Source organism: Pristiophorus japonicus, chromosome 14 (genome assembly GCF_044704955.1).
Source record: "Pristiophorus japonicus isolate sPriJap1 chromosome 14, sPriJap1.hap1, whole genome shotgun sequence".
Taxonomy (NCBI): Eukaryota; Metazoa; Chordata; class Chondrichthyes; family Pristiophoridae; genus Pristiophorus; species Pristiophorus japonicus.
In genome coordinates, this window is record NC_091990.1 from 113,517,139 (window position 1) to 113,530,716 (window position 13,578).

At 47.9% G+C, this 13,578-nt stretch overlaps 1 protein-coding gene across 1 annotated transcript in view; it reads right to left on the reverse strand.

Annotated features, from left to right (window-relative positions):
- Nucleotides 1-13,578, reverse strand: part of kiaa1549la (KIAA1549-like a) — a 542,422-nt gene that overhangs the window by 272,612 nt on the left and 256,232 nt on the right. Inside the window, exons 10-11 of the mRNA XM_070898600.1 lie at nt 12,349-12,520; nt 4,811-4,974 (exon numbers count right to left, since the gene is read on the reverse strand). Coding sequence (XP_070754701.1) covers nt 4,811-4,974; nt 12,349-12,520 — 336 coding nt within the window. The remainder of the gene's footprint in view (nt 1-4,810; nt 4,975-12,348; nt 12,521-13,578) is intronic.

The window sequence follows — 13,578 nt, forward strand, 5'->3', positions numbered from 1 at the left end:
CTGTTCATCCTTTCCTGATAGGTATAACCTCGCATTTCTGGTATCATCGTTGTAAATCTTTTGGCATCCTCTCCAGTGCTTCGATATCCTATTTATAATATGGCAATCAGAATTATACACAGTACAATTAACTGTGATAGTTGTTATGATTAATATTATGGTCTGGAATTTCTTCAGAGGTTCCCTAATTCGCGTGACATTGGCAGAATTCCCGCAGAATCAGCCATTTACGCTGTGACAAAGACACGTCGGGAGATCGGGGAATTCCCAGTAGAAAATTCCAGCCCTATTGGTGTATGATTGTGTGGGTACTGCACTCCCTGCATTACAGCAGTGACTACACGTCCCTTAACCAACATCACTAAAATATCCCATGACAATATTTTGAGGAAGAGCAGAGGAGTTCTCCCCAGCGTCCTAAGTTCCAATATTTATCCCTTAGTCAGCATCACTAAAGAGATTATCTGGTCATTATCACAATGCTGTTAATGGGAGCTTGCTGTGCGCTAATTGGCTGCCGTGTTTCCTACATTACAACAGTGACTACACTTCAAAAAGTGCTTCATTGGCTGTAAAGCGCTTTGGGACGTCCTGAGGATGTGAAAGTTTCGATAGAAATACAAGTCTTTGGGAAATTGCCCCTCGCCCGAAACGGGGCGTTCCCAACCCGTTTCGATGGTTTTTACCGCAGCTGCAGTTCAGGTCGACTCTTGCACGGCATTCGGCTTTTTGTTGTTTTTTTTCCATGCATCCGGAACTCGATCACAATGGGAGCTGTGACATCACACGAGGGGCGGAAACATGGCGGTGATAGCAACTGAGGGCCGGAGGTTGGGGGCGGTGCGGAGTCAACGCCGCGATGACGTCATCATGACGCCGCATCACCATGGCTCTCCCCTTCACTTAAAGGGGAAAGCCTTCGCACTTTAAACTTCGGGCCACTGGGCCACCAGGGAGGGTATTGGCCAGGCCAGCGGCCTGGTATCCAAGGGAGGGGGGGTCCAAGCTACCTGTTGGCTGGGGGCATATTTGTCGGGCCGACATAGTAGTCAGCCGACAAAAAAGAACATGGCGGCAGCAGCAGTGCACCCTGCCCTTTAAGAGAATCCGCACCGCCGCTGCAGCAGGCCACAGCCTCACTGGACCACCGGGAAAAGCTTGTTTTGGCACCGCCAGACGGGCCGAAGATTTTCCGATGGGAATGTCGCCTTCGGGGGGTTAGATCGGCGGTGCGCACGGTGATGACACGCTTATGACGGATCGGCAGCAGCGGAGCAGTAAGGGGGGGATCGGGGCACCGCTGGGAAAACTCAGGAGGGCAATTGACCTATCAGCAGCCATTCCACCAAAAGTCAGCAGCCTCTCCACTCCACAGCGTGGCCGCCGATTTGTGGTGGTAACAGGCCTTAAGGAAAGGGCCAATTTCGAACCCTATCTTTCTTTGCTATTCCTTACCTGGAAAATAACACCTGCCCAAATTAGGAAAGATATTACCGAATAGTAAAATTAAAATAAAAATCACTATTAAAAGCAGTACTCTGAATGGGTGCCCTAGACCTTTTAATAACACCATAGACGTTTCAATAGTCCATAGGATGTTTACTCCAGAAATTCAACTGCCTCAGCTCATCCGCTGCTGAAACATCATTCATGCCTTTGTTACCTCCAAACTTGACTATTCCAACACACTCTTGGCTGACCTTCCACATTCTACCCTACGTAAACTGGAGGTCATTCAAAACTCAGCTGCCATTATCCTAACTTCAACAAGTCCTGATCACCCATCACCCCTGTGCTCGCTGACCTATATTGGTTCCAAGTTTAGCAACGCCTCGATTTTTAAATTCTCATCCTTGTTTTCAAATCCCTCCTTGTTCTCGCCCCTCCCTATCTCTGTAATCTCCTCCAGCCCCACAACCCCCCCGGGAAGTCTGAGCTCCTCTAATTCTGCCCTCTTGAGCATCCCTGATTATAATCGCTCAACCATTAGTGGCCATGCCTTCAGCTGCCTGGGCCACAAGCTCTGGAACCTCTCCGTCTCTGTACCTCACTTTCCTCTTTTAAGACACTCCTTAAAACCTACCTCTTTGACCAAGCTTTTGTTCATCTGCCCTCATTTCTTCTTGCGTGGCTCGGTGTCAAATTTTTTCAGTGCAAAATTGCGTACCGTCCCGGTTGGGAGCCGTCACAGCAGAAGTCCCGCTCCGCGAGCTAAATTGGGCATACCGCGCCCGAGAGGAAACGGTATGGAAAAGCTCGCTCTCCGTTTCCTCTCAAGGGCGGGACCGGAGAGCGAAGCAGCGCGGATTGTCCAGCGCTGGGCGGAGAGGCGCATCGCGCTGACAGGGCAATCTGCTTCCATTAAAGGGGAGGTCCAGGCTGCCAACTCTGCAGGAGCGCACCGGGGAGTGGGGTTCGGTGGCAGCAGCCTGGCACACAAGCAACATGCCAGGCTGCAGGATCGCATGCACTGAGCCCGCGATCTGCATCGAGGAAGGCTGCGACTGGTAAGTCGGACATTTTCAGCAGCGCTCGTCCCCTTTAATTTTCGCCCGTGAGCAACCTACGAGCCCCGTGCCTTCAGCTGCCAAGGCCCCCTGCTCTGGAACTCCCTCCCTTAACCTCTCCGCCTCTCTACCTCTTTCCTCCTTTAAGACGCACCTTAAAACCTACCTCGTTGACTAAGCTTTTGGTCGCCTGTCCTGATATCTCCTTCTCTGGCTCGGTATCAATTATTGTTTGGTAACCCTCCTGTGTTGCATCTTGGGACGTTTTCCTACATGATAGGCACTGTATAAATGCAGGTTGTTGTTGCATCAATCGTTGTCTTAACTTTTCAATAAAACGATGTAGCAAGAAACGGTGCAGTTCTAAGTCCCTCCTTTGGGGGCTTTTAATTCCAAAATGACCATCTGCTTATCCTGTGCAGTGGAATCAGACAAACTGAATGACCTCCCTGTCCTCGGCCTCCTGCACCATTCCAATGATTCTCAACGCAATCTCAAGGAATAGCACCTCATCGTCTACTGGTCACGTCACAGCATTTGCGGTCTGAACGTCGAGTTTTACAACGTCACACCTTGACCACTGCTCCCAATGTCTCGGACAGGCAGTGCGGGTGATGGAGGATGGCTGCACCTGAGCCACTGTGAGGGGAGGAGGTACGGGCTGGTGCTTGAGATGGGGGGATTCCCCAATCGGTATACCGCCGGCGGGGTGGTTCACACTCCTGGGGTCTCCCGCCTTTCTCCACCACATTCCCGGGTGACGGGAGCCTTCTCTTTGCGCGCTTCCCTCCCCTTCTGCTATTCTGCTGCGGCCACTTACACCTCCTCCAGACCCATTTTTTGTTTCTTTGCTTGAAAGAAAAGAAAGACCTGCATTTATATAGCGCCTTTCACAACCACCGGACGTCTCAAGGTGCTTTACAGCCAATGAAGTACTGTTGTAATATGGAAAACGCAGCATCTAATTTGCACACAGCAAGCTCCCACAAACAGCAATGTGAAAATGACCACATAATCTGTTTTTGGCATTTAATTGAGGGATAAATATTGGTCCCAGGACACCAGGGAGAACTCCCCTGCTCTTCTTCAAAATAGTGCCATGGGATCTTTTACGACCACCTGAGAGAGCAGACAGGGCCTCAGTTTAATGTCTCATACGAAAGACGGCACTTCCGACAGTGCAGCACTCCACTGGGAGTGTCAGCCTAGATATATGTGTTCAAGTTCATGGAGTGGGACTTGAACCCACAACCTTCTGACACAGAGGCGAGTGTACTACCCACTGAGCCACAGCTGACACTAACTTATCCCATTACCATTCCCTTTTGCCTTGCACCATCCCTTTTGTCATTTAATCTCTCCTGCTCTCCATCCCTTTTGTTCTTTCCTCCCCTTTCCCTGAAACATTAACTCTGTTTCTTGCTCCATAGATGCTGCCTGACCCGTTGAGTGTTTCCAGCATTTTTTGACCTGGTTTTATTTTCAAATTACCAAACAGCTACCACCACTCCTGCAGATAAGAACATGAGAACATAAGACTTAGGAGCAGGAGTGGGCCACAGTCCATTGAGCTTGCTCCGCCATTCAATGCGATCATGGCTGATCTTTGACCTCAACGCAACCTTCCTGCCCGATCTCCATATCCCTTGATTCCCCAAGAGTCCAAAAATTGATCAATCTCTGCCTTGAATATACTCAACGACTGAGCATCCACAGCCCTCTGTGTTAGAGAATTCCAAAGATTCACAACCCTCTGAGTGAAGAAATTCTTCCTCATCTCTGTCTTAAATGGCCGACTCCTTATCCCGAGACTATGACCCCCGGGTCTAGACTCTCCAGCCAGGGGGAAACAACCTCTCAGCATCCACCCTGTCAATCCCTCTCAGAATATTATGGGACACATTTTCTGGTGCTTAGCAATGTTTTGGGAATGTTTTTGTGGGGATTTTGTTCAGGTTTCTCCACCCCCCGCCCCCCCGCCCCCCCACCCGCCACAGGCATCTCTCGGAGCGCTCCCGGCCCGGCTCTTTAGCTCGGGAGTTTCCCATGCTAACATGCTAAGAGAGGTGTACAATGCCTCCCTTAGCGCTGCTCCCCCTGACGCAGGGCCCAGCTGCCCAAACTTACCTACTGAGGCGCACACTGTTCCCGGACAGTAACTTTACCGCCCCGTTGCCATTACCGCCCCAAAATCATCAAAGCCAAAAATCCAGCCTTGTGTTTCAATGAGATAAATGAGATGTGAAGGGGACGAGTTAGTTAGCGGCAATCCCAAAGGGACAAGGGCCATCAGTGCTGCTCACCTTTGCTCTCTGGTGGAGGTTCGACATGGTCTCGGACTTAAACTCGCTCTTGTTTTTCCGGCACAGCACGGCAGAAATGATGATGATGATAACGGTTACCACGCCAACAGGAGCCAGCACCGCCGCGATGATCCACAAGTTGTTGGGCGGGTTTTTCACGACAGCTGCACGAAGAACAAAAGGATTAGAGACGATTGATGTCACCTCCAGTGACACCAACCTTCATCGATATTTCCAACAACCTGAGCCCGCTCCTTTTGAAAAGAGACAGACTTGCATTTATATAGCACCTTTCACGACCACCGGACATTCCAAAGCGCTTCACAGGCAATGAAGTACATTTTTTGAAGTGTAGTCACTGTTGTAATGTTGGGAAAAGTGGCAGCCAATTTGCGCACAGCAAGCTCCCACAAACAGCAATGTGATAATGACCAGATAATCAGTTTTCGATGTTGATTGAGGGATAATTATTGGCCCAGGACACTGGGGAGAACTCTCCTGCTCACGGTGCAATTTTTACTAAACTGGCGCTGCAGGAAAACCCAGGGAATCGGATGCAAAGACAGTCTTACAGCTGCCCAATATTATTCTCTGTTGACTTAACAGGAGAATTAAATGGAGCGGGGTGTAAAACCAGTGTTGTATCCGATCCTCATCAGTTCCTCGGCCCGGCTGGTCAGGTTAAGATTATCCCTCACATTTCAAACATGGTGGTGACTTGGTGCTAAATAGGGATCGCAATCTTCCGTTCCCATCTCTCAATGAATACATCCTTTGGGCAGTGCTGTTCATCCCTGGTGAGTAGCTTCCTTTGTGTCTCCATTGCCCTCAACTGCACCATCACACTGAATGGTTCACGACCAAGAAAACAAGATAGATTGTGCATCTATATGACGCATTTCACGTACGTCAGGGGTCCCCAAAGCGCTTTACAGCCAACGCAGTACTTTTGTAATATTGTAATTACATAAAAACATAAGAACATAAGAAATAGGAGCAGGAGTAGGCCATACGGCCCCTCGAGCCTGCTCTGTCATTTAATACGATCATGGCTGATTCGATCATGGACTCAGGTCCACTTCCCTGCCCGTTCCCCATAACCTCTTAATCCCTTATCGGTTAAGAAACTGTCTATCTCTGTCTTAAATTTATTTAATGTCCCAGCTTCCACAGCTCTCTGATGCAGCGAATTCCACAGATTTACAACCCTCTGAGAGAAGAAATTTCTCCTCATCTCAGCATAAGGGGCCGCCCATTTAAAACTAAGATTATGCCCTCTAGTTCTTGTCTCCCCTATCCTTTCTGCATCCACCTTGTCAAGTCCTCTCATAATCTTATACGTTTTGATAAGATCACCTCTCATTCTTCTGAATTCCAATGAGTAGAGGCCCAACCTACTTAACCTTTCCTCATACATCAACCCCCTCATCCCCGGAATCAACCTAGTGAACCTTCTCTGAACTGCCTCCAAAGCAAGTATATCCTTTTGTATATAGTACGTAGAATATACAGCACAGAAACAGGTCACTCTGAAGCCTTTGTTACCTCTAGACTTGACTATTCCAATGCACTCCTGGCTGGCCTCCCACATTCTACCTGACGTAAACTTGAGGTGATCAAAACTCGGCTGCCAGTGTCCTAACTCGCACCAAGTCCCGCTCACCCATCACCCCTGTGCTCGCTGATCTATATTGGCTCTACATTAAGCAACGCCTCCATTTTAAAATTCTCATCCTTGTTTTCAAATCCCTCCATGACCTTGCCCCTCCCGATCTCCGTAATCTCCTCCACCCCTGCAACTCTGAGATCTCTGTGCTCCTCTAATTCTGGCCCCTTGAGCATCCCTGATTATAATGGCTCAATCATTGGTGGGTGTGCCTAAACCTCTCCCTTACGGAGATCGGGAGGGGCAAGGTCATGGAGGGATTTGAAAACAAGGATGAGAATTTTAAAATGGAGGCGTTGCTTAATGTAGAGCCAATATAGGTCAGCGAGCACAGGGGTGATGAGTGAGCGGGACTTGGTGCGAGTTAGGACACTGGCAGCCGAGTTTTGGATCACCTCAAGTTTATGTCTCTCTTTCCTCCTTTAAGACCTTAAAATCTACATCTTTGACCTGTCCTAATTTCACCTTATGTGGCTCGGCATCAAATTTTGTTTTATAATACTCCTATGAAGTCCCTTCGGATGTTTTACTATGTTAAAGCTCTATATAAGTACAAGTTGCTGTTGATTTCCTGGACTAGTTTTAATTGCCTGAGGGGGTTGGACAAGATGTTTCCAGTTATTTTCTCTGTCTGACCTGCCTAAAAATTCTTTAAATTTTTTGCCTCTGCCACGAGCTCGCGAGGTTCCAGGTATGTGGGGAGGGAGTGTATGGATTGTGATGTATGAGGCATCGGAGCTATGTGGGACAGGCTGGATCGATCATGGGTCTTGCCCTGGCATCATTCCATCTGTATATTGTACGTGATGAGGCTGTTCTGGAGGCACCATGTTCCACATTTCACACAACAAAAAGACAGAGAAATTGCTGATAGAATCTGAGACACTGGGATGGCAATAGGGTGTGCTTAAATTACCATATGGTCTGTATAGATTACATTATTGGCTATTTAAATGATAAAGGGTTCTATCCATATTAGAGTATGGTCTATTTAAATGACAATAGGGTCTATCTAAATCACATTATGGTCAGCGTTGGCTCAGTGAGTAGCACTCTCGCCCCAGAGTCAGCAGGTTATGGGTTTGAACTTGAGTACATAAATCTAGGCTGACACTCCCAGTGCAGTGCTGAGGGAGTGCTGCACTGTCAGAAGTGCCGTCTTTCGGATGCGACGTTAAACTGCTCTCTCAAGTGGACAAACAAGATCCCATGGCACTATTTCAAAGAAGAGCAGGGAGTTATCCCCGATGTCCTGGGCCAATATTTATCCCTCAAACAACATGACAATAACCAGATAACCTGTTTTTTTTTATCACATTGCTGTTTGTGGGAGCTTACCTGTGTGCAAATTGGCTGCCACGTTTCCTACATTACAACAATGACTACACTCCAAGAGTACTTCATTGGCTGTGAAACGCTTTGAGGCATAAGAATATAAGAAATAGCAGCAGGAGTAGGCCCCTCAAGCCTGCTCCGCCATTCAATAAGATCATGGCTGATCTGATCCTGGCTTCAACTCCACTTCCCTGCCCGTTCCCCATAACCCTTAATTCACTTTTCGTTCAAAAATCTGTCTATCTCCACTTTAAATATATTGACCCACCCTCCACAACTCCAAGAGGTAGAGAATTCCAAAGATTCACGATCCTTTGGAGAAGAAATTCCTCCTCATCTCGTTTTAAATGTGTGACTCCTTATTCTGAGACTATTCTAGTTCTAGATTCCGAGACGTCCGCTGGTTGTGACAGGCGCTATATAAATCCAAGTATTTGTTTTTTCTCTTATTTAAATGACGATGAGATCTATTTAAATAAATGAGGAGACACAGTCAAATTTTTGCACACTGAAAGTTTTCTCCATTGACCTAATATGGTTCTATCCCTTTGATCGTCCAAGATCTAAATCTGTCAGCCACAACCACCAATCTGCACAAAGATTTACAACAAGTGAACAATAAGTGATTCTTATCAGAACAAAATAACATCATGCTCTTTCATCTCAACAATATGCACTCTAACCTTTCTCAATTCTACAACCACTTTCAGCCGAGCTGGGACACGTCATGTAACATTAGCACGTTCAGACAACTCAATTTCGCTGCTGGCCCTTGAAGGACATCTCCCTTCAATCCCAGATACACTGCTGGACGGGAGAAATTCACTCGCCAAATGGTCAAGTGCTCAGGGCTGGATTAAGGGCCTGATGGGCCTGGGGCAAATTGATCCAAATGGGCTTATAATTATCTTGTTTCATGTTCATTACATTACATGTATGATTCTGATTCTGAGTATGAAAACATAGGCCAGTGTATTCAACAATGAAAGCGTATATCCTGTATCAAGTAGGTATATATTCTGGTTCTGGTAACATTGCAGTACTAGATTCCTATACATATAAACAAATAGTAAAGATCTTGTCTCTGCAAAAATAGGTATGTACACGTTAGGCCAATAAACAATATTTTCCTTGGTCTTGTTTTTCCTCTCTTATTTTCTATTCTATTCAGCCTATTTGGGAGGCCTTATATTATTTTCCTACATTTATTTGGCGGGCCTATGTTCTTTGGTGAGTCTGGGGTTGCAGCCCTATCCGCCCCACGGTCACTCCGCCCCACGGTTACTCCGCCCTTGCTCGTGCTATCCAAAGGTTCAAGTCAGGAATTGTCACAAATGCTGATCCTCACTGATCGCCATTGACTGTCATCCGACGGCAGGGGAGCCTCTGTACAAACCGGCAACAGGAAGAACAATACACTCAGTCTACTGGGCTTGTGGCTCCTGTTAATTCTTTTTCATGGTTTTAAGAACATAGGAACAGGAGGAGGCAATTCAGCCCCTCGAGCCTGCTCCACCATTCAATGAGATCACGGCTGATCTGTGACCTAACTCCATGGGCCTTTACCCCACATCCCTTCATACCTTTGGTTAACAGAGATCTATCAATCTCCGATCTAAAATTAACAATTGACCCGCAGCATCAACTGCCGTTTGTGGAAGAGAACTCCAAATTTCTGCCACCCTTTGCGTGTAGAAGTGTTTCCTAACTTCACAAAAGCAAAATACTGCAGATGCTGGGATCTGTAATAAAAACAGAATATGCTGGAAATCTCAGCGGGTCAGGCAGCATCTATGGAGAGGAAGCAGAGTTAACGTTTCGGGTCGATGACCCTTCGTCAGAACTGGAGAGTGTTCGGAAAGAACAGATTCTTAACAAGCATTGAAAGGGGGAGGGGAAGAAAGAACAAAAGGGAAGGTCCGTGATAGGTTGGAAGACAGGAGAGATTAGAGAGACAAAAGGGATGATGGCCCGAATTCAAATGGTAATGGCAGGAGTGAGAAAAACATTCATCGAGATAGGGTGTGAATGGCAGGATTATGACCAACTGCCATTAGAGACAAGGAGAAAAAAAGAAAGAAACAGGCTCTGAGGGGGACGGGGGTTGGGGGGGGTAGAAAGGGTGTCATAGATTGGCAGCAGTTACGCTCTGAAATTGTTGAACTCAATGTTGAGTCCAGAAGGGTGTAAAGTGCCTAAACGAAAGATGAAGTGTTGTTCCTCGAGCTTGTGTTGAGCTTCGTTGGAACAGTGTAGGAGACCGAGGACGGAGATGTCAGAGTGGGAGTGGAGCGGAGAATTAAAGTGACAGGTGACTGGAAGCTCAGGGTCACACTTACGGACTGAACAGAGGTGTTCCAAAAAGCGGTCACCCAATCTGCGCTTGGTCTCCCCAGTGTAGAGGAGACCGCATCGTGAGCCGCGAATACAGTGTACTAAATTGAAAGTAGTACAAGTAAATCGCTATTTCACCTGGAAGGAGTATTTGGGGCCCTGGATAGTGGGAAGGGAGGAGGTAAAAGGGCAGGTGTTGCATCTCCTGCGTTTGCACAGAAAGGTGCCGTGGAAGGGGAGGAGTTGCTGGGGGTGACTGCGGAATGGACCAGGGTGTCTCGGAGGGAGCGGTCCCTTTGGAATACTGAGAGGGGAGAGATGGGGAAGATGTGATTGGTGGTGGAATCACGCTGGAGGTGGCGGAAATGGCGGAGGATGCGTTGAACATGGAGGCTAGTGGGTTAAAGGTGAGGACAAGGAGAACCTTGTCGTGGTTCTGGGAGAGAAGGGAAGCAGTGAGAGCAGAGGTGTGGGAAATAGAACAGACACGGTCGAGGGCCATATTAACCACGGCGGAGGGGAATCCTCCGTTGAGGAAAAAGGAAGACATGTCAGAGGCACTAGTGTGAAACGTGGCGACATCAGAGCAGATGCGACGGAGACAGAGAAACTGGGAGAGTGGAATAGATGCGGGGTGGCAGGGAGTGTAGTCCAGGTAGCTGTGGGAGTCAGTGAGCTTATGGTGGATACTGGTCGAAAGCCTATCCCCAGAGATGGAGACAGAGAAGTCAAAGAGGGGAAGGGAAGAGTCGGAGATGGTCCATGTGAAGGTGAGGAAAGGGTGGAAATTGGATGCAAAGTGAATGAAATTTTCTAGTTCAGGGCACGAGCAGGAAACGGCACAGATACAGTCATCAATGTACCGGAAAACGAGGTGAGGGAGTGGACCCAAGTAGGACTGGAACAAAGAATGTTCCACATATCCCACAAAAAGGTAGGCATAGCTAGGACCCATGCAGGTTCCCATAGCAACACCTTTAATTTGGAGGAAGTGAGTGGAGTTAAAGGAGAAGTTGTTCAATGTGAGAACAAGTTCAGCCAGGCGGACGAGGGTGGTGGGGGATGGGGACTGGTTGGGCCTCTGCTCGAGGAAGAAGCGGAGCACCCTCAGGCCATCCTGGTGGGGGATGGAAGTGTAGAGGGATTGGATGTCCATGGGGAAAAGGAGATGGTTGGGGACGAGAAAACCGGAAACTGTTAAAGTGATGGAGGGCGCCAGAGGAGTTGCGGATGTAGATGGGAAGAGAGTGGACAAGGGGAGAAAAAAGAGTCGAGATAGGAAGAACTAAGTTCTGTGGGGCAAGAACAGGCTGAAACGATGGGTCTACCGGGGCACTCCTGTTTGTGGATCTTGGGAAGGAGGTAGAAGTGGGCTGTGCGGGGTTGGGGAACTATGAGGTCGGTGGCTGTGGAGGGAAGATCTTCAGAGGAGATGAGGTCAGTGACGGTCTGGGAAATGATGGCTTGATGTTCAGTAGTGGGGTCACGGTCCAGGGGAGGTAGGAGGAACTGTCAGAGAGTTGGCGATCAGCCTCTGCAAGGTCGAGGTCGGTTTGCCAAACAACAACAGCGCCACCCTTGTCAGCAGGTTGGGATTGGATCTGACCAAGCGGAGTGCTGCAAGTTCAGAGGGAGGTAGGTTGGAGTGAGTGAGGGGAGCAGAGAAATTGAGATGGCCGATGTCCCGTCGGCAGTTTGCAATGAAGAGGTCTAGAGAGAGTAAGAGGCCAGAGGAAGGGGTTGAGGTAGAGCGAGAATTCTGAAAATGGGAGAAAGGGTCAGCTGTGCGCGGGGGAAAACTCCTGGCCGAAGAAGTGGACACAGAGGCGAAGGCAATAGAAAAAGAGCTCAGCAATATGTCGAGCTTGAACTTCATTGAGGTTGGGGCGTAAGGGGATGAAGCTCAGGCCTTTGCTGAGGACTGATCGTTCGGGGTCAGAGAGGGGAAGGTCAGAGGGGATAGTGAAAACACGCAGGGGTGAGATTGGAAGAAGGGATGGGATCAGAGGGAAGTGTGGAAGTTCCTCTCCACAGATGCTGCCTGACCTGCTGAGACTTCCAGCATTTTCTGTTTTTTTTCCAAACTTCACTTCTGAAAGGCCTGGCTCAAACATTTAGGCAATGTCCCCTAGTCCTAGACTCCAGCACTTCCCCCACCTCCCGACTCCCTCACGGAAACTGAGGAAATAGCAGGCCCACTTACGTTCTGCTTGGAGCTGCACACGATAGCCTAGCTCCAGGGCCATTGTCTGTGGGTCGACTGTATTCAGTATCTTGGCTGCGGTTGTCCCCAGCAAGGCCCCGCCACTCTCCAGGGCATAGTATGTCAGCTCGGCTGGATTCTTAGGGCCAGGAAAACGCTTAATGCTGACCAGCTGCAGAAAAAATTTAAATCAAACCATCAATACAAGACAGTTACTAATAAATCAAATAGGGAATTCAGGAGAAACTTCTTTACCCAGAAATTGGTGAGAATGTGGAACTCGCTGCCACAGAGAGTGGTTGAGGTGAATAGCACAGATGCATGTAAAGGGGAAGCTGGATAAACACACGAGGGAGAAAGGAATAGAGGGATATGTTGATGGGGTGAAATGAAGAGGGGTGGGAGGAGGCTTGTGTGGAGCATAAACAGCGGTATGGACCAGTTGGGCCGAATGGCTCATTTCTGTGCTGTAAATACTTTTTAAGTCATTTTGATCATGTAATGACAGAACAACTACTAATGCTCTATATTATGTCTGCTATTTCTGATTGTAACAATTATTCATTTCTGTATGCGCATAGCTTTGAATGTGGCAGAACAAAGGCAAAGAAGTTAGGCTAAACCTTTATAAATCACTGATTAGGCCTTGGCTGGTGTATTGTGTCCAATTCTGGGCACCACACTTTAGGAAGGATGTCAAGGTCTTGGAGAGGGTACAGAGGAGGTTTACTGGAATGGCACCAGGATCGAGGGACTTCAGTTACGTAGAGAGACTAGAGATACTGGGGCTGTTCTCCTTAAGAGCAGAGAAGGTTACAGGAAGATTTAACAAGAGGTCTTCAAAATCATGAATAGTTTTGACAGAAAAGTCGGGAAAAACTGATCCCTCCGGCAAGCGGGACAGTAACCAAAGGTCATAAATTTAAAATAATTGGCAAAAGAAGTAGAGGGGAAATGAGGAGAAACGTTTTCACACAGAGGGTTGTTAAGATCTGGAACACATTGCCTGAAAGGATGTTGGAGGCAGATTCCTTGGGAATGTTCAGAAGGAATCTGGACATCTAATTGAAGAGGACAAAGCCCGGAGAACAGATACAAAAGGAAATCACACGGTTTGGCGTCTGTATGGAAAGAAACAAGAGTGGCTAAGCTTCTCTCAGCAGGTCTGTGGACTGACTAGAATTGGTTCATTTATAGTTTTAACGGACAGCGAAAGCTCTCAACGTTGGT